The sequence below is a fragment of the Bos indicus genome, chromosome 23, assembly GCF_029378745.1.
Source record: "Bos indicus isolate NIAB-ARS_2022 breed Sahiwal x Tharparkar chromosome 23, NIAB-ARS_B.indTharparkar_mat_pri_1.0, whole genome shotgun sequence".
NCBI classification, from domain to species: Eukaryota; Metazoa; Chordata; class Mammalia; order Artiodactyla; family Bovidae; genus Bos; species Bos indicus.
In genome coordinates this window covers 29,589,482-29,611,706 of record NC_091782.1, presented here as the reverse complement: position 1 = coordinate 29,611,706, position 22,225 = coordinate 29,589,482, and the positions used below count along the sequence as shown (strand labels likewise).

The window sequence follows — 22,225 nt, the reverse complement described above, 5'->3', positions numbered from 1 at the left end:
CTCGGGATAGAACCCATGCTTCTTACGTCTCCTGCATTGGTTCTTTACCACTAGCACCCACCTGAGAACCCCCCTACTCTTTCTGATACAATGTACATAAGTGATCTTTCTCTGAAATCTCTCTGGGGAGAAGACATGTTTATTGGCATTGTCCTTCAATTTTAAATACAAAAATAAAATAGAAGCCTCTCCAGAATTTCAAAAATAAAATAGGAGCATCTCCAGAATGTCAATAAAGGCAATTCTATAAATAACACTTTGGGTAGGAGGTGGGGAACCCACCTCCCCACTTCCAGTCTTAGTTACTGTCCCAGATATCTTCCCTTCCACCTGCGCTTGGGAGAGAGCATGAATAAGTAGTGGAGTAAAGATGCTGCAGAGAAAGAGAAAGCAACTTTCTCCAAAAATGAATCTGTTTTTTTCTCCCCTACCCCCACAAGGGTTAGGGAAAGTGCATTGTGGGAAATTCATTGCCCTCTATCCCAGTCTTGGAAAAAAAGGCAAGTGGATGAGAAGGAAAACTTGTATCCCACCTGGAGAGGTAGAGGCCCCTCCTGTCTTCTCATCAGTGGGCAAGATGGTGCACAGCGCTGGAGACCCTTCCCTCCAGGGGCTGCTGCATCACCAGGGGCCCAGGCCGAGCAGAAGCAGCATCACCCCAAATGTGGTCCACCAGGGGTTGCCCACCAGCCCGCCCCCAGCCCCACCCTGAGTGACTGAGGTGAAAAAATGGAAGGCAGGGCGTGAGGTGTTGAGGACCGGGTCAGTCGAGTAGGCGGGAGCAGGGAGCTGGTCCTGGGGAGAATTAGAGACTGTCAGGGTGGTTGCCCCCAGATTAATCCCGCACCACTCTCCCCTTACCCTGCCTCTCCTGCAATGGAAAGTGGGGGCACTCACCTGCGGGGCGGGGGCCTGCACCAGGAGCCGGAGGAAGGCATGGGTCGGGGGCATCGTGCTGGCTTCTCCATTCTTTGCAGTCACCGTCACCATCACCACGGAGTCGGAGGCGGCTGTGTCTGGTACCTCCAGCCACAGGCGCCCCCAGGCGGACTCGTTCTGTTCCAGGTGAACCCTGGGGAGTGGATGCCACCATCTGGCTTCAGCCACAGGCTCTGAATAGCTGGGAGCCAAGGGGAGGTGGGGAGGGGAGCGAGGAATCTGAGCTCCCATCCCAAAGGGCCAGAGGAGCACCTACCAGATCCCATGCCCAGGCACAGAAAGATGGGACCAGAAGGGAGCAGGAGGTTTCAGGGACTTCACCTGGAGAGGTTGGAGGTGAGGGCGAAACTGGGTTTGGCAGACGTTCTAAGATGGAGATCCTGAGGGCCAGAAAAGCTGGCGATGCGGAGGCTAAGCGGGGCCGTGGTGCCTGGTGCCAGGAAACCCCGGGGACCGCTGAGCTGCGGAGGAGGGCTGGTCAGGGGAGGAGCAGGCCGAGTTCCCTCCAGCCCCAGCCACACCTTCCGCAGCCTCTCACCTCCAGCAGGACCGGAACTACAGCACAGGGCTGGGGGGCCACCCGGTGCAGGCCCCGTCCCACTCCGTCCTGGCCAACCAGCTCCAGGGAGAAGGGTCCCGAGGTGGACAGAAGGGTGGGCGGCAGCGAGGCAGCAAGGAGACCTCGTTCTGGGGGTCCCCTGGGCTCCAGAGGCACCTGGCCCAGTTCAGCACCCTGCGGGACCCCTCGGAGGACCACATGGGAGAAGTGCGGCAGAGGGCCTCCAGGGCCTCCTCTGGAGCCCAGCCCTGTCACTTCTACCAGCAGCTGGGTCTGGAGACCTGGATAGAGGGGAGGAGGGGAGAACAGAGATGGGCGTGAGACAGGGAGAAAAACATGAACGGCTTTGAATAGTGGTTAGCTCTGGGCCATGTGGATGGGGCAATGGGGTTACCTCTAGTGGGTACTGATGGGCAGGGCCAGCAGCAAGTTCTGGGATGCTGGAAATGTTCCATAGCTTGAGCTGAGTGATGGTTATTAATATATAAAATCCACCTAGCCTGTACACTTAAGTTTAGTGCACCTTGTTAAATGTTGTAACTCAATAAAAAATTATATATATACACACAAGTTAGGGGTGGGGCTAGATGTACCTGCAACTGGTTGAGTCAGGGGGTAGAGCCCAGGGTGGGGTCCATCCTCCATGGGGATCCCAAAGTGGAAGAGGAAGTCCAGGGAGGTCTGGGCTGAAGGAGGTTGAAGGCAGTCAGAGACCCTCCCGCGATGAATGTGACTGATATTGCTCTCTGGTCTCCCCATCCCTTTCCCAGGAATATCATCCTTCTTACCTTGCACTCTCACCCGGGGGGTACCCTTGGCTGTGACTTGGATCTCCCAGGTTCCTGACTGTGGAGGGTCATTCACTCTCACCATCCAGAACCGCCCAAAGCGGTGAGTGTGACCTAGAGGCCCCTCACCTTCCTCCTGGCCCTGGGAGACCCCTAGGTGGGTATGGGTGATGAGAGATTGGCACAGGAGAATTCCTTTCTTTTCATACATTACCCCTCCTTATTCGGCCTCTTATTCTTCCCACTGCCTTGAGACACACACAGGGAAGTACCTGCAGGGTTTCTGATCCAGAAACTGCTGACCTCCCCGTGGATCCGGACTGTGACCTTCTGGAGCAGTCCATCCACTCTGAACACAAGTGGCCTCTCAGCCACCACAACACGGGGCTCCAGGGGAAGGGTCACCTTGAGGGGGCAGGACCGAAAAATGGGGGAGAAGATAAGACTATGGGATGAGGTGGGAACAAAGGCAGGAGAGAGAAAGGTAGAGACAGAAAGAAACGAAGGAACACGTGGAGAAGGGATCCCAGTGAGAGAGGAGGAGCAGGGGTGGAGCTATGGTCAATGACAAAGTTGGAGGCAAGGGATTAAGGATGAGGCAACCACCTTCTGCGCCCCCCCCCCCCCCCCCCCCCCCCCCGCATAAGAGATGGCAGGACTTGCTAGAGGAGCCGTGAGGACAGAATACTGGAGGTCAAGACTGGGTGGGGAGGTAGTACTAATATGGAAGGAGCAGGATAGAAGAGGGTAGCCGTGGATCTCAGAGGGAGAGAAACTTCCTTCCCACCCTTCTGCCTGGATTGGCAACTCAGCAAAGAGAACCATTCTTAACGAGAAAGAGAAATGCGGTGTCGCCCGTCCCCTCAGTTCTCAGCTGAGCCTCCACACATACTCACAAGGTCAGCTATACTGTCCCCAACAATGGCCGCCACATCCTGAATGTACTGGTCTTCGGTGAAAATCACTTCTCCTCCTGAGGCCAGGGCCACTGCCTCATATGGCTCAAAACGCAGAGGGGACAAGACCTCACGCCGGGCCCGGCCCTGAGCCCTAGATGGGTCCTCAGTTACCAGGAATGTAACCTGTGTCCGGAAGAGAGGCCAGTACTTGAGGTTTCTACTTGCTATGTACCATTGTAACCAAGGATCTCCTGTGCTCAAGCTCTGTACAGAGCTGACCATTGGTGATAAATTCTGTCTACCCTCTGGCTGCTACAGCATTAAGGGTAGGGCCTCCCATTCTAGTATTGTTAAAGGGGTTTGGAGATGTTACACTCATGAGGCACTTCTCTCCCCTCCAAGCCAAGGCTGGTTTAACCACCCTGGTGTGAGTGTCACCCTTGTAATGAGAGTTGCCCTGGAAACCCCAGGACACATCCTGGAAACCCACATCCCTGGGTACCTAGGGATGAGTCTCCCACCAGTTATGCTCACTCTGCAACGCCGTTCCTGCGTCAGAGATTCCACCCGGTTGGTGAGAAAGGCGTCCTTAGGGGAGGCATCAGTGAAGACAAAAATGTCTGAGAGTGGAGGTGTGTGCAGCAGAGCCAGCTGGCAGGGAGAGAAAAAACTGGTGGTAAAAAATGGCAGCCTTCAATGAAAAATAAATAAATGTTTTTAAAATGGTGGCAGTAGGGGAATGGGCAGAGCAAGGGAAGGCAGAGTAGAAGGCAGTATGGCCCTGAAATCTGGAATGAAACGAGTGAGACCAGGTTCTGAAGATGGGATGGAGGGTGGGTCCCAGGGAAGCTCTAGCTCCCTTGATGGTAAGGCCTGGAGAGCGGGGAGGGGGAGGGAAAGGACGGGGGAGGGGGGGAGAGCAAACCTCCAGGGCTGACAGGCACATCTCTGGCTCATCACCACCTCCCAAGGCATGCATCTCATTGAGCTGTTGCCAGAAGCTGTCAGGGTCACTTGTTGTAAAGACAGGGCCAAACCCTGGGGAATGAGATTGAGAGACTGAGGAGAAGGCTCCTCTCTTGCGGCCATCTCCCCAGTCAAGGGCCATCTCCCCAGTCAAGAGGCCCCACTGTGTTCCTCAGTTGAACTCGTATTGAGATAACAATATTCTTTATATTTATACTGACAGGATAGGACAAGGCAGGGTGTAGGTTCCTCTGGTGGGAAAGTGGACCTCATTTCCTCACAAAATGGTGGTACTTCCTGTGGTCTTGAGTGGGCCCTTTTGGGGTATATGTTTAAATATAAAAACAACTGGTGAAGCAACACGGATGGAACTAGAGATTATCATACTAAGTGAAATAAGTCAAATATCATTGTGATATTCCACTTGTACGTGGAACCTAAAAAAATGATACAAATGAACTTATTTACAAAACAGAAATAGATTCAAGGACATAAAAAACATATTTATGATTAACAAAGGGAAAGGGAGGGATAAATTAGGAGTTTGGGATTAACAGATACACACAACTATATATAAAATAGATAACCAACAAGGACTACTGTATAGCACAGGGAACTAGATTCAATATCTTGTAATAACTTATAATGGGAAGGAACCTAAAAATGACATATATAACTGAATCACTTTGCTGTATATCTGAAACACTGTAAATCAACTATACTTATCAATTACAAAAAAAAAAAACCTGGGTCCTCCATTTCCTCACAGAAAAGCCAGAGAAATAATAGTGCTTACCTCAGAGAAGCCTATTGAGATGACTGAGTTGATTTTGTAAATTTCAGAACAGGGTTTTGACACATAATAAGTGCTAAATTCTTAATTATTCATTTACTCATACCCTTATCAAATATGTGATAAGCTCCTGTTGAATGTCAGTCACCATGAGATTTATATCAGACTCAAACCCGCTCCTTAGGGAAGTTTCAATCCAAATTTTATTTGATGATCATTTCAACCTTGGGAGATAGTCAGGATGAGTACTGACCCATTTTATGAATGATGATGTTGAGGAAGGAGAGGTTAAACAAACAGGCTAAGGACACACAGTAAGATTGGTCAACCCAGGTCAGATAATCTGACTTCTAAGTCAGTGGAGGAAGGAATATGATTTAAGTAGCTGTCTCAGATATTTCACAGAGGCCTGGACACACCAAGTTCCCCATCTTCATCCCAATCTCTGTCACAGGAAATGGAGAGAATTGAAAATGACTTATTAGGATGGACGCCTAACAACTCAGAGGCTGCCTGCCTAAGCACCTGTCATGATTAAACTCCTATGGCAAGTGCTGTCATATTGGAAACAGTGGAAGAAGTGGCTGACAGTTCCCTATATGCACAGCTGCTGCTGCTGCTAAGTTGCTTCAGTCATGTCCAACTCTGTGCGACCCCATAGATGGCAGCCCGCCAGGCTTCCCCGTCCCTGGCATTCTCCAGGCAAGAACAATGGAGTGGGTTGCCATTTCCTTCTCCAATGCATGAAAGTAAAAAGTGAAAGTGAAGTCGCTCAGTCATGTCCAACTCTTCACGACCCCATGGACTGCAGCCTACCGGCTCCTCCATCCATGGGATTTTCCAGGCAAGAGTACTGGAGTGGGGTGCCATTGCCTTCTCTGCTATATGCATAGAGGTGCCAATAAAGGACAAGGATCCTAGGAAGTGCCTCCATTCTATTATGGAAGTGAAGCCATGAGGCCCACTTCCCTACCAGTGACATTACCTCTTGCCCTGGACTTGCCTCCACTCTCCTGGCCAGACCATAGTTACCTGGATCATGGAACGGCACCAGGACATACTGAGTGGGCTCCATGGGGGTGCCCCGTCGCTGCTCCACAATGTGACGGGCCTGGATCTTGGCAGCATTGATCTCCTCGCCCATACTGCCTGTGGTATCCAGGACGAAGCTCAGGCTGGAGGCTGGGGTGATGTCCAGCAGCCTGAGAAGCAGGCCAGAGATACGGTGCACGGTCTGCATACTCGTCCCCAGCCCCTGGTTTCTCAGTTCCAGAGCACCTACCTATTAAGGAGCCCAGCTGCAGGAGGCCACTTACCTGGAGAAACCCCTGTCTCCCAGGCGGCTTCGTAAGAGGTTGAAGGCCTGGATGGAGGCCAGAAGAGCCAGTTTTGCAGCCTGGAGGTGCAGCATGTGGTGGGGGGAGAAGCCTGGGGATGTGCTATCCTTGTTGATGCCTCCCCGTGGCGGCTGGGAGCTGCTCTGGTCAAAGTGGCCCCCGTGGCTACATTTCCCTGGGTTGGGGAAACAGATCTGTAGGGTGAAGGTAAAAAACCCACTGCCTTCTAATAAAATGAAGCACTTTCTGACTTGGCCTAACCCTCTCACTCCTCAGGAAAGGATCAGCTGAAAATTAGGACATTTTGCAGAGGGCAAATCTGGAGTAAATCTGGAATGGTTGGTCACCACAGCACATAGTAGATCCCCTGATCCCTCAAGTCGGTCCCCAGAAGCTCCCTCGGCATTGATGTCTTATCATCTCTGTAAGACGCTGTCCCCCCTGCACTCCAACAACCATGGCCACCTCAGTGGGCCTTCAGCCAGCCACCCACCCCCTTCCCAGCATCCTTTCCTTCCAAGAAATGATACCACAGGATTTTAGGACAAGGGCCTACAGGACTGAGGTCCTTAGGGAGAGGGTCAGGGGAGAGGAAGGGACTTCTCCCCTTACTCTTGGGGTCTTCCCATCTGGTACCTGGAGGTTTGGAGGGACGAGTTCCAAAGTAGCCAGAAGTGAGGAGTGTGAAGCCCAGCAAGTTCCCAGGGCAGCTCAACTCCTCACAGTCAGAGCAGGTAGGATCGCCCGCTGGGAAGAGAGCACAGGGTCCAGCACCCATGATTCTGCTGCCCCTGATGTTTATCCCAGTCCACCCAAACTTCTTCAGCTTTTCCTCCCACCTGGAACAAGGTGAAGGCCCACAGGTACCCTTTATGGGTACCTTTCAAGGCTTTCTGAACTAAACCCTGGAGTTCATGGCTGGCAATGAGACTCGATATTTGAGACTGAGAATGTCTAGAAAATCATGCAGACCAGTCCTACGGGGAGTGTACCCTCCATGAGCTGTGGACAGGAAGTGTACTTGTAATAAACAGAAGGCAGCTTCTGGGTCACAGTTCAGTTGGAAGGGGGGACTGAGAGAAAGAGTCCCCTGCGATCCAGTGCAGGGAGGAAACCTCATGAACGAGAACTCCCTGCAGTCTGCAGAGTGGTCCTGGCTCTGTCCTCCCCTGCGTGATCTTGGGGAAGCCAGCTAATTGACTGGCCTTTGGTTGAACTGAGGGACCTCACAGGCTGTCTCAGATTTGAAGCCATGTCACCTCCTAGTTGACCTCAGGATGTGACCCAGTGGCTGGATGGGCTGAGAGGAGGTGGCTCTGTGGGCTTCCCCCTTACCAGCAGGGGCACAGCTGTACCTTGTGCCAGGCTCCGGAGCTCCTGCCTCGGCCAGAGGAGGTGAGGGTGTGGCTGCTGCCTCCCCAGTTCCACCCAGTTGCTGTGACTGTAGAAATCCTGGTCCCAGGAGAAAGACGGGGAAGAAGCACTAGCTGACTGCTCTTGCGGTCTCCAGCCCTAACTGCCCCTCCTTCCAGTTCCCCAGCCTGAACACCTCCTCCCGCATGGCTGCTCCTCCAGGCACCCTACCTGCCCTCCAGTGCTCTCTCCCTTGCCCGGAATAGAGCTCTGGTGAAGTGGGAGCCTCCCACTGTTTCTTCCCATCTCACTCAGAGCCCAACCTAAGGCCCTTCAGTGGCCTGCACGGCCCACCTCTGGACCTCAGCACCCTCCTCTCACTTGCTTCACTCCAGCCACAAAGGTGTCCTGGCTGTTCCCACAGGAAGCTGCCAATTTGGACTGGTGGGGACTAGGGAATAGCCCCAGGGCCTTGGCAAGCTGGGCCCCAGCCCCTTCTAGAGTTGGGCGGAGGCATGACTAAGAAAGCACCATCCGGGAGTCCAGAAGACTGGAAGCAAAGACCCCTCTGATGACGATCCCCAACTCTGTTCTCACCTGCAGGGCGTGAAGCGCAGCCCCCAGGCGCTGGCGAGCCAGGGTATAGTCAAGGGCTTTGGCCGCCGCCACAGTCTCCCGTAGAGCCTCCACCAGGCGTGTACGGCCCTGGCCCAGCCGCTCGGCATCAAAGTGCAGGTCAGGGTCATTCTTGGAAGTTGGCAGGAAGTCTTGGGCGGCATTGGCACGAGACACCTCTCCTAAGGCTGCTCGGAACCGTCGGGAAGGAGACCCAGGTCCAAAGTAGGCGGCAAAGAGGTCGTCGGCAAGGAGGGTGCGGCCCTGGGAAAGTGGGAGGGGCAGGGGTTCCAGGGAAGCCCCTAGGTTGGGACCATTGCCCACGCTGGCTCGGCTCTAGCGCTCAAGGCTGGATGTGAAAGGAGCTGAGGGTGCTGGGCCCTACCAGGGAAGGGCAGTCCCGGACGTCTGTAGGGAGGGGGACTCCTGATTGTAAGACTAGGACTCCTGTGCACTGTTGCTGCCTGGAGGACAGGAGGGAATGTGTGTGGGGGTCCCTTCTCTTGGCAAGCAGGACCCTCAAGTAGCAGAGGTCCTCGGAATGGGGGAATCTGGCCAGGATGTGACCGGACCCAGGGACGCTCACCAGGAAGTCCTCAAGGCGAAGGGGGGGCCGACCTGGGGGCGGCTGCTCTAGGAAGAGGTGCAGGGTGACGTTGAGCGCCGCCTCCTCGGTCAGGTCCTGGTGGGTGATGGAGCCGGGGGCAGCCAGGAGGCTCCAGATGTTGGGGAAGAAGGCAGATGCAGAAGGCAGCAGCAGCTGCAGCAGCAGCAGCACTGAGGGGCCCAGGTGGCGTAGGGGCACGTCCGCGGGGAGCATAGCTAAGACATGGACCTAGGGGACAGAAGGCACTCGAGAGAGGAAAGGAAGCAGCAGAAACTTGGGGCAGGACTGGCTTTGTCTGTCTCCATGGGCACCTGCTTTGGCCCTTTATCTCCTCGGACTGGCTTCCCCGCCCTCCCCCTTCAATCATTCAGCAAACCTGAGGGCCTATCAGACCAATAGGAACTTACACCTGCTGGGGCGGGGTCTGAGGCTCCTCCCCCAGGACGCCCCTCCCCTCCCCGAAGCGGACGCACCCCCAGGGATTGGAAGTCCCCTCTCTAGGCCTCTCCCCTACCTGGTTGCTGGGTCTCCGGGCAGGATCGCGGGGCCGGGCGTCACAGGGCACTTAGGTCAGAGTTATAATTAACCTAAGGCCTGACTCAGTGGAGGGGGAGGGAGGCCCCGGCAGGGTGGGGGCAAGACAGGCAACCCCTAGCCCCTCTTCTCATGCCTGCCCAGGGCCACAGGCAGCAGCCAGCACCAGGGCGGGCCTCCCTTGGCCGCAGTGCGGAGGTGAATGAAGAGGCGGGAGGAGGAGGGAGCGAGTGAGCACCGTGACTCAGGCCTGGCTCAGGGCCAAGGCCAGGCCCAGACAGACGCACCTCTACCCATCAGGACCCAGTGCCTCATGCCCAGCCTGCTGCCCTCCGTTCACACTGGCACCCCTGAGGATCCAGGAACCCAGCCCCTCAGCAGCCCCCTCCCCAGCCCCACCACACACACAGTCGAGGTTTTGTGGCAAAATATTTTATTGCTCCCCTCCCCAGGGTGGACCACTGGGAGTTATGAGGGTTGGAGTTTGGTGTTTCACAGCATCTTCTGAAATAGGGCAATGGCCTCATCAACCTTCCTGAGCTCTGCTTCTGTCTGCTGGAGCTGAGGACAGAAGAGGGGGTGGTGGGTGAGGAGGCCCAGGCCCAGGAGAGGAGAACCCCAAACGCCCACAAGAGCAGACGGATTCGAGTTGGAAAGATGGGTGAGGACCATGGGCAGGGCGTAGCCGGGGGCCCAGTGTGTTTGGCCGGCCTGTCTTCCCCCTAATTCTCACCAACCTCCCACTAGCAGCCTCCTCTGCCCAGACTAGAAAGCTCATTCACTTCTATCAACACCCTGTTCTCTTGCACCATCTCTGGCCTCCTGGGTCCTGCCTTTTCCTGGAGTGTTCAGTTCCCAAGGACAAAGGGGCCTCAGCGCTCATATGCGCCACCCAGTGGCCCAGCCCCAGGCCCTGACCCTGGAGGTAGAGCACAGTGGTTAGGAACGCAGGCTCCGAGGCAGGCCCTTAGCCTTCGCTTGGAAAATGGTGATGCTAATACTGCCCTGCTGTGAGAGGGCTTCCGGGTAGACAGGAGTGAGAGAACCCTGCTCAGCCATCCGGGTTCTTAGCTTCCATTCTTGTTCCTTTGTGCCCCTGGTTTACCCCATGGTTCCTCCCTGGAGGGGCCCCAGGTGATCTGCTGAGCTCCCTGACTACACTGGCTCCATCCTGAGCCCAGGTACCAGCGTGTGGATGCCACATTCTGGGCAGTGGGTGGTGCGTGAGGGGTCTGGCTGGATGGATGGTCTGCCTCCATCTTCAAATTGCTGTGTGACCCAGGGCTGTGCCCCTGCCCTGGCTGTCCTTCATGTGTAAAAGGAGGGATTCCATGGTCCCACCTGCTCTCCTGCTGGGCCAGGCAGAGCAGCTGCAGGAGGGGGTTTGATGGTGGAGGGAGCAAGAGGTGGGAAATGGGGAAGGAACTGCCACAACACCTTGGCTTCATCTGCCTCCTGGACTTTGAGGGGCACCTTGACAGTGTAGCCTGAGGCGGCACGGCGCTCCCGCAGACGCTGGGCCTGCCGCTGCGCCTCGTCACGCTTGGTCTGCAGTTTGCCCAGCTCCCGGGCTGGGTCTACTAGCCCCTGCAGCTGCAGGTGGACGGAGCAGCGGTCAGAGGCCAGGGCCACAGCGCAGCCCTGGGGTGCAGAAGCCCCCAGCGCCAGGACGGCCACAATCCCCGCGCTGGCCAGTGTCTGCACGTAGCCCGACACCGCTGATGCCAGGGCACCTGTGGCCTCGTCAGCCACTTCCAGGAAACCTGCCGGGGGAAGGGAGACAGGTGAGGAGACAGAGACGAGGCAGCCATGCTAGACACTGGTCCCGGGGTGGGAGGGGACAGGGGAACGTGCAGGCCCAAGGCTCACAGTCAGGCCGGATCCGGGTAAGGTTGTAGTCGGCACGCAGGGAGCGCACGGCTCGAGTGATGCTCAGGGCCAGCTCGAAGGCAGCTTCTGCCTCAGGGTCCTTCCAGGAGCACTAAGGGGAGGAGAAGGGGGTGAGGAAGCTGGGGCAGCTCTGAGGAGCTCCCCGGAGCCCCCTATCCAGGCTGTACCCCGTACCTCTGAGGGCTCTGGGTAGGCAGTGACGCAGAGGCTAGGGGGAGCTTGTGGTGTCCGCCGGGGCAGCCGCTGGAACAGCTCCTCGGTCACGAAGGGCATGAAGGGTGAGAGTAGCCTCAGGCCCACGTCCAGGCAGGTGTAGAGGGTCTGGCGGGCGCACTCGGCTGCCACCTGGTCCACCCCATTCAGCACAGGCTTAAGGCATTCCTGGGGGCAGAAGGGCACAGGGTTCAGAGCTGGAGAAGGCCAAGGACCGGGAAGGGGGGCAGGCAGCTCCTCCTTACCAGGTAGACATCACAGAGCTCATAGAGCCAGAAGCTGTACTGGGCGGTGGTGACAGCCGGGAAGTCGTAGGCCTGGAAACCTTGGTTACTGAGCCTCACAGCTTCGGTCAGCCGGCTGCGGATCCAGCGGTCCACCAGACTCTCGCGGCCTCCAGGCTTACGGCGGGGGAAGGAGCCTGTCAGCCAGGGGGCACCATGTGCCCAGGAGGAGGGGCCACAACCCCATGGGAACGGGAACCACAGGGAATCTGCATTCCAGGTGGAGATGGGTCCAAAGCAACCACCACGTGCCCAGGGTAGTGGCCAAGGCCAGAAAGGGCCGGCCCTGCCACTGTGCGGGAGGACTGCAGTGCCTGAGGCTCCCCGTGTCCTGTTCCCCCAGCTACACGCAGGCTCCTTAGGGGCAGGGGCCGGGCTTGAGGTTGGGATGGCAAGGGTGTGACCTGCGTGGGTGCTGCTCATCTCACTGCCCACAAGGCTCTCACCTCAGACGTGGGTGAGGGCACGAAACCCTTCCCAAGGCCACGGAGGGCAAACTTGGTGGCGTTCCAGAGCTTGTTGCAGAAATGGCGGTACCCCAATATCCGGTTCACATCCAGGTTGATGTCACGGCCTAGGTGGAGGTGAAGCGTGAGTCCACACTGCTCTCCCTCCTGGCCCTCGGCCCTGGGCAGCGGAAAGTGGGGTACCTCCGGGGAGGAAGAAGGATGCAGCTGAGACTGCTGTGGGGAGCCGTACCCTGGGACGTGTAGGCGCATAGTCCAAACCGGAGCGCATCGGTGCCACACTCGGGGATCCCCGTCGGGAAATCTGCCTTCTGTGGGGGAAGGAAGAGTCAATGGAGGGGGAGGAATCAATAGAGGAGGAGTCAGGGAGGGGACTGTCCTAAGCCAGGCTCACCCGCCTTCTGCCTACACGCCAGCCACCAGCCCACCCCTCTATCTGCCCCCGTACCTGCCCCTCTTTTGCCTTCTCCACCTCGCTGGGATCCAGGTTGCTATTCAGTAACTGGTCGTGGAGACCCTGAAGGTGAGGTGGGAGCAGTCAGGGGCCCGTGACCACCGCCCCACAGCCCTTCCCGGCCTGACCCAGCACCCAGCCCCACCTGCAGGGTGACCCCATGGATAACGTCCAGGGGGTCAATGACATTGCCTAGAGACTTGCTCATCTTCCGGCCGTGGGCGTCCCGCACGATGGCATGGAGGTAGACCTGCGAGGCCAGGGTAGGGAAGGCCCGTGAGGACGTCTCCCCATCTAGACCCCAGTGCCTCTCCCCTCACCCCTCCATCTGGTCTGTTCCTCTCTGAACCTCGGGCCCCTCAGCGGCCCCGCCAGCCCCTTCTCGTGAATCAGAAGTGCTCCCTCTTCTAGGAAGCAAGGTACAGGATTGCTTAGCAGAGCACAGGCTGGTTTGCAGCCCTACCAGCCCCCTTGGCCAGGCCCACCCACAGCTGTCCAGGTGAGGGAGGGGACTGTGGGGGTCGCGGCAGTCTCCACACCTCTTTGAAGGGCAGCTTGCCAGTGAGCTTGAGGCCAAGCATGACCATCCTGGCCACCCAGAAGAAGAGGATGTCATGGCCTGTCTCCAGCAGCGTCCCCGGGTAGAACACACTCAGATCTTCTGACTGGGGTCAGAGCAGGGCGTGAGTGATGGGGAGCCACGCACCCACACCCAAGATTCCCACCCAGCCCTGGTCTGGCCCCAGGAATGTACCTGGTTGGGCCAGCCTAGGATGGAGAAGGGGAAGAGGCCAGAGGAGAACCAGGTGTCCAGTACATCTTCATCTGAGGGGAGCCAGAGGTCAGAGGTCAGAGGGGTGGAGGTGAGGATCGGCCCCCCACTGCCCCCCACCGCAAGGCCCCGCCTTGCCTTGCTGGAGACTGATCTTGTCAGGGGACACGCAGAACTCCTTGGCTGCCTTCTCCCGGGCCTCGGCCTCAGTGCGCCCGCTCACCCAGTACCGCCCGTCAGGGTCCTGCCATGCCCAGGTGGAGTGAGTACCCAAGAGGGCGCCTCTGCCTGTCCCCCCACCAAGACCCCATGCACTGAAAGCCCTCCCCCACCCCAGATGTGCCAGTCTCCAGCCCTGGCCTGGTTCTCACCTCCCCTGGGGGCACGGCGGGGTCATTGACAGTGATGAAGTAGGCTGGGATGCGATGACCCCACCACAGCTGCCGGGAGATACACCAGTCCCTGAAAGTGGCAGGGGGAGGAGAGGGCATCAAGGAGGGGCGGGTGGGGCACCAGGCTGTGCCCGGCTCGGCCCGTCACCCGGTCGCCCTCCCCACATCGAGGGGCCCGACGCACCGGATGTTGTCCATCCAGGCGTGCCACGTCCGCTGATGGGCCTCCGGGAGGATGCGGAGGTCACCCCGTGTCACGGCAGCGCTGGCGGCCTGAGCCATCTCCCCACAGCGCACGTACCACTGCGGCCGCAGCAGAGGCTCCACCACGTCCTTGGAGCGGCTGCAGGTACACGTGGGTGAGGAGGCTGAGTGGGGAGCACCCCGAGGCGCCCACCCCCTGCCCTGGCCTCCACCCTCACTTGCAAAGTGGCACCACCATGGGGTTGTCCTCAATGCCGCGGAATAGCCCCTGCTCCTTGAGCGCTGCCAGCACCGCCTTTCTGGCCTCAAACCTGGGCAGGCCCTGGAGAGGAGACAGGCTCTGTCATGGCTGTGCCAGGAGCCCCGCTGTCTCCTGACACGGCCACCTCGCCCAGGCTGTCTCACCAGGAAAGGTGGGGGCACGTTGACGAGGGCCCCGCGGGCGTCCATAATGCTGACAGCCTCCAGCCCGTGCCGCTGCCCAACCTCATAGTCATTCTGGTCGTGGGCGGGGGTGATCTTCACCGCACCTGGGGTGTACGTGGGGGTGCGGGGTCACGCAGGACTCAGTGCAGTCTCTGCTCACGTGCACCCCGCCTTTTGCCAATGGATGTGCTCTCAGACCACCCCATCCCCAACACAGTCCCCTGAGAACCGGCCCAAGTCCTGCAAGTTCAGGTGCGCCTCATGGCTCCTTCCTGTCCCCACAGGACAACCCGGAGCTTACCTGTGCCGAACTCCATGTCCACAAAGTCATCAAAGACGATGGGGAGGCTCCGAGACACAAATGGGTGGATCACGCTCTTGCCCTTCAGGTGCTGGGGACAGAAGGAGATGCCAGAAACGCACAGTGGGCTGGGCCCGACTCCCTCCTACGCAGGGTCCTGATTTCTTGACACCCAAACTCCATCCACAGGGCCAGAAAGCAGCCAGAGCCATGTGTTTTGAATCCAATTTTCTCAGTGCCCATCCCATCCCTACACATAGTGTGGAAGCCCTCTTCGCCCAGCATTCTTCCCCCAGCTGCGGGCAGCACCCCCACCACACCTGGTATCTGGGGTCTTTGGGATGCACAGCTACGGCCACATCTCCCAGCATCGTCTCGATCCGAGTGGTTGCCACTACCACCTCGTCGTTGCTGTCTGGGGTGACAGGAGGCCTTGTGGTCTCAGCAGTGAGCCCTTCCCGCCCCTCGCCCAACCCCGCCCAGGATCCTGGCGCCCCTGGCTCCTACCTGAGCCTTGGACCTTGTAAGCAAAGGAGACAAGGACCCCAAACTCCACCTTCTCTTTGTAGCCAGGCACGGAGAGCAGTGTGCGACCTGTCAGCTCCTTCTTATCCACCTATGAGACAGAGCGTAAGAAAAGAGGCCCAAGGGCTGGGGCTGGGGGTGTGTGGTGGAGATGCAGAGAGCTGGGGGGAAGGAAGGGGCACACCTCGATGTCGGAGATGGCAGAGTTGAGGGTGCAGGACCAGTTGACAAGGCGGGTGCTGCGGTAAATGATTCCCTCCTCGTGGAGCCGTACAAAGGCCTCCGTCACGGCTGCTGACAGTTTCTAGTGGGAACAGGGGAAGCCAGAGATGGGCCTGAGTGCTGAGGCAGCAGAGGCCAGTGGGACCCGGCAGCACAGAGCCCCCTGCCAGCACACAGACCCCTTTAAGGGCTGGAGGGGAGAAGTGCTTTTCTTGAGCAGGGAGAGGGGACTATGGGAACACACAGATAGGAAACTGTTGATATGGCAGGGAAGTCACTCAGTTAGGAACAGGGGTTAGTGCAGAGTCCTAGGGGTGCAAGCTCGGGGGAGGGGGAGGCCCCTCAGGTGCCACCTGAAGGAGTTTGAGCTCCTATAGGGAGCGACAGGGAACACAAAGGGCCGTGATATGGGGCAGAAAGTGGCATTTGCAGCTGAGCCCTAGTGGTTTCCTACGAGTGGACCACCTGCTGGGGGAGGGCCCCCCACGTGTGCGCTCTTCTGTGGGGAGCTTCCCCCTCCCACCCCAGCCCCGAGACCCCTCCTACTCCTACTTACAGGATCCATGGTGAAACAGGCTCGATTCCAGTCCAAGGAGCTGCCAAGCTTCTTCAGCTGGTGGTAAATCCGGTCACCTTTCCTGGGAGTGGACAGACAGACCAGGGTCAGCAATGGGGTCTGGGCTGGCGGGTGACATCAGGTAGCTAAAGGGGCAGAAGGTGGGGGTCACTCATTGCTCTGAGATGGACCTGGGCCCTGGGCCCCCATGACCCTCAGCCTCTGTGGGCGGGTCTGACCCTGCAGCCAGGGTCGTGGGGCTGCGATGCCAGCAGGGACTTGGCACTCACTCCTCCTTCCACTTCCAGACCTCCTGCAGGAAAGCCTCTCGCCCCAGCTGGTGCCGACTCAGCCCCTGCTCGCGCCAGAGTTTCTTCTCCACCACCACCTGGGTGGCAATGCCCGCGTGGTCACAGCCAGGGTTCCACAGGGTGGTCTCTCCGCGCATGCGGTGCCTGCAGGGAGCATGGAGAAGCAGAGGTGAGCGAGTGGTGGAGCTGCCCTGAGGGAAGCAGGGACTCCAGACAGGAGGTCGATGGACTCAGGAAAGGAAGGGGTGGTGGATTAGAACTCTCCCCTTGCTAAAATCGTCAGGGAGAGATGCGTGAGGACAGCCCAGGCAATTTGGCAAAAACAACTAAGAGGAGGCTCCCGCCCAACTAGATAGCAAAACATATCAGAGAGCTATGATCATTAAAACAAGCTTCCACAGGAACCAGGAACAAAGTTACCGATTAAGGAAACAAAACAGTGACTGGAAACAGATCTAAGCATATTTAGTATTTGTTAAGGGTGGCATTTCATGTCAGTGGAGAAAGGACAAACTGTTCAATAAATTTGTTGGAGACTGTAGCTAATTTGATTGGAAAATTGCCCTACTTCCCCATAGTCACAAAAATAATTTTATTTTAAAGTCTAAATTTAATTGTTTTTTTTAAAAAAAAACCCTTCAACTTAAGAAAACAAAACTATGAGAAAGAGCATTAGAAAATGGTATAATTTCCAAAAATAAGAAAATAACAGGTGATCGTGTTTATAACTTTGAGGCAGGGGAGGCTTTCTTTAACAAGATAGTGAAGAGTAAATCAAAGAACACTGGTAAACTTAACTAGGTTCACTGTATTTGTACATGATTTTCAATGACTCACCTAACTACATTATATTCATTTCTGTATTGATCTCTTTACCCCCACTAGGTTTAGAGTTCCTTGGGGACAGGACTGCAGCAACTCCTTCCTCATACAGACCACAGATATTTCTTATATGCTGTAACGAATATGGACACTTTCTGACATTTTCAATATATTGTTGTTTAGTCGCTAAGTCATGTCTAATTCTTTGTGACCCCATGGACTATAGCCCACCAGGCTCCACTGGCCATGGGATTTCCTAGGCAAAAATATTGGAGTGGTTTGCCATTTCCTTCTCCGGGGATCTTCCTGACCCAGGGATCGAACCTGTGTCTCTTGCATTGCCAGGTGGATTCGTTATCACTGAGCCACCTGGGAATCCCCTGGGTACATGAATATGTAAGTAAATAGGAAAGGTCTTGAAAGACACACATCACAATGATAATAGTGGCTAATTCTTAGGAAGGAGTGAATCTGGAGGAAGGTGGTCAAGGAAACTTGAAGTTTTAAATTTCTTACAAGAAAATATTCACATTATTTCTTTCTAAATTCAAAATAATGTTATTTTTAGTGGCATGAGAAGAGAGTTTACAAGTGTAAGTGCTGGTTACTTGACCAGAAGATGATGCTAAGTCATCAGATGGGAACGACCTAGAAGCAAATGTAGCACCACCAGGGGGCAGAGGTGAGAGACCCAGTCAGCAAAGAAGGGAGCCAAGGAGCAGGAGCCAGAAGGCAGAGGGAAGCCAGAGGAGAGGACAGGAGCTCACCAGCGGGTCAGGGAGTCCTGGATGGCGTTGGTGAGCGCATGGCCCAGGTGCAGGGAGCCTGTCACGTTGGGGGGTGGGATGCACATCATGAAGATGCCCCGGGGGTTTGGTGCTGACACGCTGGAACGCTGATGGGGAGGAAGATGGGTGCTTGCTAAGGCCTCGTGTCACCTCTTCCATGGCCTGGCCCCTTCCTGGGCCATGGATCCTTCAGCCCTGTCCCTCCCTGCCCCCATCCCCTCCAGGCCTGGGCGGCAGTGTCCACTCACCCCATACTCAGGCCTGAAGAAGCCCTGCTGCTCCCACCAAGGGTACCAGGCAGCCTCCACGTACTGAGGGCTGTAGGAGTCAGGCATGGTGCCACTGACATCTGAGGGAGAAGGGCAGGGTCAGAGCCGAGGCTGGGAGCAGCTGGGAAAGGGATGAGGGGCCGGCAGAGGACATGGGCCTCCCTAAGCAAAGTAGTGGGAGCAAGGACAGAGGAAACAGGATACAAAGAAAAAAGGAGGGTGGGGTGAAGAGTGGGGGGGTCTCTCTTCCCCCTCCTTTATTATTTTTTTTTTCCCCTCCTTTCTTTTAGTACCTTTCTTTTCCCCAGGTGGGGTCGGGAGATCGTAGGTAATGACCCCAGGATCCCGTTTCTCCCTCTTCTCTGGTTTTGGTTTCTTCTGCTTGGGAGGGAAAGGATATAGGCCTAGATACCAGCCACTCACCATGGCACCAACCCTCCATCCTGCTCCACCCTCAGCCTCTCACCTCCCCAGGGGGTGGCTGCTGCTGTTGGACTTTCTGCTTCTGCTGGAATTTCTCTAGTTTCTCCCGTTTCTTTGCCTCTTTCTTGAGTTGAGCAGCCGTTTTGGGGGGTGCAGGGACCTCAGAGCCTGGAAAGAGGCACAGAAATGTAGACCTGTCCCTGCAGGTCTGTGAACAGCGCTGTTCACAGGGCTACCATGTCTCAGATGGCCTATTTAACTCCCCAAAGACTCCCCCATGTTGACCTCCCACCTAGCATCCCCCAGCTCCTGTCCCATTGATTCTGCTATTCCTGAGAGAAAAGAAAATGAGCAAGGGCCCAGAGGAACCCCGTCCCCACCCACTCCATCTTTCCTCACCTGGCTGTTGGGAGAGAGACCTGGCCCCTGAATACAGAACCACTTCTCCCAGTACGGCCCGGAATTCTGGCTGCTGAACACATGTGATAAACCAGCGAGTCACATTACCCCAGATCCGGCGGGCAGAGGGGTCCAGGACCTGCAGTGGGGGGAAGAAATGAATTATCCTTAGTCACCCTGTAGTGAGGTCCGAGGGAACCTGTCCTCATTCTTCCCCATTGACTCACATAACGGAAAGGCAGCAGCAAGGCTGTGACAGCTGCCAGGTCAGCCAGAGTTGGGGCCTCCCCGGCCAGGTAGGTATGCAGTCGAAGCCATTCTTCCAAGGGGCTCAGGGCTCTGCCCAGGGCCGCCAGTGCAGCCTAGTGGGAAGGCGAAGAGGTATGAGATAATGCTTGGCCCATCTCAGTCCCCACCCCCATGCAATCCATTTGGGTCTCCTTCCATTCCCACAGATCACCAGTTTCTTCTTCACTGAAAAGATCATAATAAAAATTCTTCCCACTCATTCAATAAATGCCTACCGAAAACTTTTTTGGGGGGCTGGGTCACAGGGCATGTGGGATTCCTTGACCAGGGATCCAACCATGCCCCCTGCAGGGGAAGCACAGAGTATGTTAATCACTGGACTGCCAGGGAAGTCCCCCTACTGAACATTTATTATACGTCAGCTGCAATATACTAAGCACAAGAGGCTAAAGATTACATGAAGCAACATGGTAACTGCTTCAGCAAATATGTATTAAGTACCTCCTGCATGCCAGGCACTTATCTAATGAACAGGGAGGCGGTTTGAACAGATGGAGTCCATGACCTGTTGGAGCTTACATTCTAGTTGGGGGGGGGGGGGCGGCGACAATAAATGTGCAAATATATAATGCATTACCGTATTGTTCTCCTTAAAAGCCCTGAAAAAACAATAAATGAGGCTGAGGAGGAGAGAGAATCCCAGAGGGGGAGCCCTCTATTTCGATAGTAGTCAGGATATGAGAGGGTAAGTCAGGATCTAAGTCATATATTCATTTCATTCATTCATTTGTTCAAAAACTATTAAGTATCCACCATATGCCCAATACTCTGCAAGGAGGTGGTGTTATTAGGCCTTGTAAAGCACAGCTCCATTCAGGAAGAATTTACATTGATAATCTGGTGTGATTCTCTCTCCTTTCCCCTGCTTTCCTTCTTCATTTCTTTTCTCCTTTGTTTTCTTCCAGCAACTGTCTTCTCTGACTGCCTCTCCTCACCTCTTCTTCACCCAGTCTTTTCCTACAACTCATAGTAACCTCTAACTAACCTCCTCAGTTTCAGTTTCAGAGGTTTCACCAAACTCAGAGACTTTTAAAGCACCTGGCACTAGATTATGTGCTCTGCACACATCTTTTAACCTTCTCAACATGTTCTCAGTTTTCATTTTCATAGACAAAAGACCAAGGCTCAGAGAGTTTAACCTGCCCAAAGTTACCATACCAGGTGGCAACCCGGGATATGATCAGTCTTTTTCAACGTCTGATACGCTATCTTCCTGGCTCACCATCCATTCCGTTTTGCTTTCTTCTAAATTTCCCCCTCCCACTTTGCGCTGCTTCTCACCTGAGGGTCTTGGGCCGAGCTTCGGAGTCCCAAGGCCGGCAGCGTAGCCCCACAGGCAGCTGGTATTAGCTCGGTGTCAGCGTAACTGACCCACTGTTGGACCAGGACGGCTGCCCGACTACCCCCGGGACCCCCCAGGCCTGCTGGCCACAGCAGCTGGGACACAGCCGTGGCCCCCCACACCCAGAGCCCACCGGGACCCTGTTCCAGGGCTGGCAGACGGGGTGGAGGAAAAGGAGTCCTGCTGGCGGGGGGCGGCTGGAGACAGACGCGGGGGTGGGCTCCTCCCCATCCCGGACCCTCCCCAGCTTCCCCGTAGCGAGCAGCTATGAGGGCTCGGAGGCTGGGGAAGGCATCGGGGTGAGGAGAGACGTACAGAATGGACATGGTTACGCGGGATGTCCGAACGCGGTAGAAAAACCCTAAGGAGAAAGAGAGACAGGGTAAGACCGAGGCATCTAGGACTAAGTATGACTGGGCCTCAAGAGCCGAGGACCCAGCTCTCGGAGTGGCAGTGACAGTGGGGAACTAACTTCCCGTGACCGCGGGCCCTCGGGGAGTGTGGGAAGCTCGGAGGAGCCCCTTGGCTGCCGTGGGACGCGGGTTCGGGCTGCATGTACGTACTGGAGGGAGGTGGTCACACTGAGCCGGACATCCACCTCATAGCCGGGCGCCGGCCGAAGCTGGACTGGCCTGGCGGCTGCAGCCGAGGAATCCGGCGACCAGGGACGGCGGGCGGTTCTCTGGGCGACCCTAGCTCCCTGCGACAGCCGCCCGGGCCGTCGGCGCCCACGTGTCCCCCCCTTTGTGACTGCGAGCGTTTCCGGGCCCGCGGGTCCTGGCGCGGGCGACCGTGCCCCGCCTGCGTGTGCGGGCGCGGTCCTGTTGCACCCTGGCCTGGGGGCGGTCACGCCGCCCGCTGCAGATCGCGCTCCTGAGGAATGGCGCGGGGCGTGGGCACGGGGGTGGCGGGAGGAGGACGCCCCCGGGAACCGCGACCCCGTCAGGCGCCGCCGCGGACACCCCGCGCGGGTCCTCGGCCGGGAGGGAGGGCGGCGCCGAGCGGACAGCCGGGGAAGCGGCTGGGAGAGCGCTACCCGATGCAGACGGCGCCCGGTACCGGGGTCCATTCGACCAAAGGCCCCGGCGTGCAGGTTCCCCGCCTCCTAACCTCCCGGGCCTCACTTCCTCCTCTGTGGGAAGAGGGAGTCACGCTGGAGAGCCTCTAAGGTCCCCTCATGCTGAGAACTCTTATCTGTAGCGGGAACTCTTATTTGCTAACTGCGTGTGTTCAATGCCAGCAACTCTCCACAGCAAAAATTGTCATTTGTTTATATTTATCTACAATAGATATGGGGGAAAAGTGTACTGATTTGGGGGGCTTGAGGAAGAAATCCAGCAGCATCAAACGCACTTTTGCTGTCTCATTAACTTTCATATTAATGGAAGGACAGCAAGCACTGTAGATACACTTATATAAGACCAACATAGATAAGACCGGGGATCGATTTCATCCAGAACTTGGAA

General features: G+C 56.5%; 2 protein-coding genes across 8 annotated transcripts; both read right to left on the bottom strand.

The window, feature by feature from the left end:
* Positions 1-106: 106 nt before the first annotated feature.
* Positions 107-9,591, bottom strand: VWA7 (von Willebrand factor A domain containing 7). 4 transcript variants are annotated; one of them, XM_019986183.2, is made up of 18 exons: positions 9,371-9,591; positions 8,836-9,084; positions 8,232-8,513; positions 7,637-7,733; positions 6,918-7,028; positions 6,261-6,456; positions 5,977-6,146; positions 4,111-4,223; positions 3,720-3,836; positions 3,183-3,368; positions 2,559-2,691; positions 2,287-2,439; positions 2,092-2,184; positions 1,893-1,961; positions 1,478-1,779; positions 1,261-1,400; positions 898-1,072; positions 107-795 (listed from the first exon to the last, which is right to left on the bottom strand). In XM_019986183.2, the coding sequence occupies exons 2-18, from the start codon at positions 9,067-9,069 to the stop codon at positions 622-624; spliced, it is 2,745 nt and encodes a 914-aa protein (XP_019841742.2). In that variant the 5' UTR covers positions 9,070-9,084; positions 9,371-9,591; the 3' UTR covers positions 107-621. The 4 variants fall into 4 exon arrangements, with proteins under 4 accessions (XP_019841742.2, XP_070634303.1, XP_070634302.1 ...); XM_070778202.1 differs by lacking the exons at positions 2,287-2,439; positions 9,371-9,591 and having other exon boundaries at positions 8,836-9,193; XM_070778201.1 differs by lacking the exons at positions 1,893-1,961; positions 9,371-9,591 and having other exon boundaries at positions 8,836-9,188.
* A 215-nt stretch (positions 9,592-9,806) lies between these two features.
* VARS1 (valyl-tRNA synthetase 1) lies at positions 9,807-21,843 on the bottom strand. 4 transcript variants are annotated; one of them, XM_070778186.1, is made up of 30 exons: positions 21,323-21,843; positions 21,075-21,120; positions 19,336-19,470; positions 19,109-19,247; positions 18,753-18,877; positions 18,580-18,667; positions 18,266-18,366; positions 17,997-18,124; positions 16,387-16,551; positions 16,097-16,178; positions 15,503-15,622; positions 15,301-15,409; positions 15,114-15,208; positions 14,794-14,884; positions 14,472-14,596; positions 14,285-14,388; positions 14,047-14,205; positions 13,842-13,932; positions 13,609-13,714; positions 13,453-13,523; positions 13,238-13,363; positions 12,844-12,948; positions 12,693-12,761; positions 12,477-12,555; positions 12,224-12,351; positions 11,739-11,894; positions 11,455-11,661; positions 11,260-11,371; positions 10,828-11,153; positions 9,807-9,951 (listed from the first exon to the last, which is right to left on the bottom strand). In XM_070778186.1, exons 1-30 carry the CDS (start codon positions 21,826-21,828, stop codon positions 9,883-9,885), a joined length of 3,963 nt encoding a protein of 1,320 aa, XP_070634287.1. In that variant the 5' UTR covers positions 21,829-21,843; the 3' UTR covers positions 9,807-9,882. The 4 variants fall into 4 exon arrangements, with proteins under 4 accessions (XP_070634287.1, XP_070634288.1, XP_019841650.2 ...); XM_070778187.1 differs by having other exon boundaries at positions 18,580-18,664; XM_019986091.2 differs by having other exon boundaries at positions 20,699-21,120; positions 21,323-21,473.
* Between the last annotated feature and the right edge of the window lie 382 nt (positions 21,844-22,225).

Excerpts from the sequence above, each read along its gene's own strand:
- VWA7 (XM_019986183.2), bottom strand. The coding sequence starts at position 9,069 with ATGCTCCCCGCGGACGTGCCCCTACGCCACCTGGGCCCCTCAGTGCTG. Across the intron at positions 3,837-4,110 it reads TGTGCCTGTCAGCCCTGGAG|CTGGCTCTGCTGCACACACC; the intron begins GTTTGCTCTCCC and ends TCTCCCTGCCAG. Across the intron at positions 1,962-2,091 it reads CCTGACTCAACCAGTTGCAG|CTCAAGCTATGGAACATTTC; the intron begins GTACATCTAGCC and ends ACCATCACTCAG.
- VARS1 (XM_070778186.1), bottom strand. The coding sequence starts at position 21,828 with ATGGACCCCGGTACCGGGCGCCGTCTGCATCGGGTAGCGCTCTCCCAG. Across the intron at positions 13,524-13,608 it reads CAAGATCAGTCTCCAGCAAG|ATGAAGATGTACTGGACACC; the intron begins GCAAGGCGGGGC and ends GGCTCCCCTCAG. Across the intron at positions 12,762-12,843 it reads TCCATGGGGTCACCCTGCAG|GGTCTCCACGACCAGTTACT; the intron begins GTGGGGCTGGGT and ends CCTCACCTTCAG.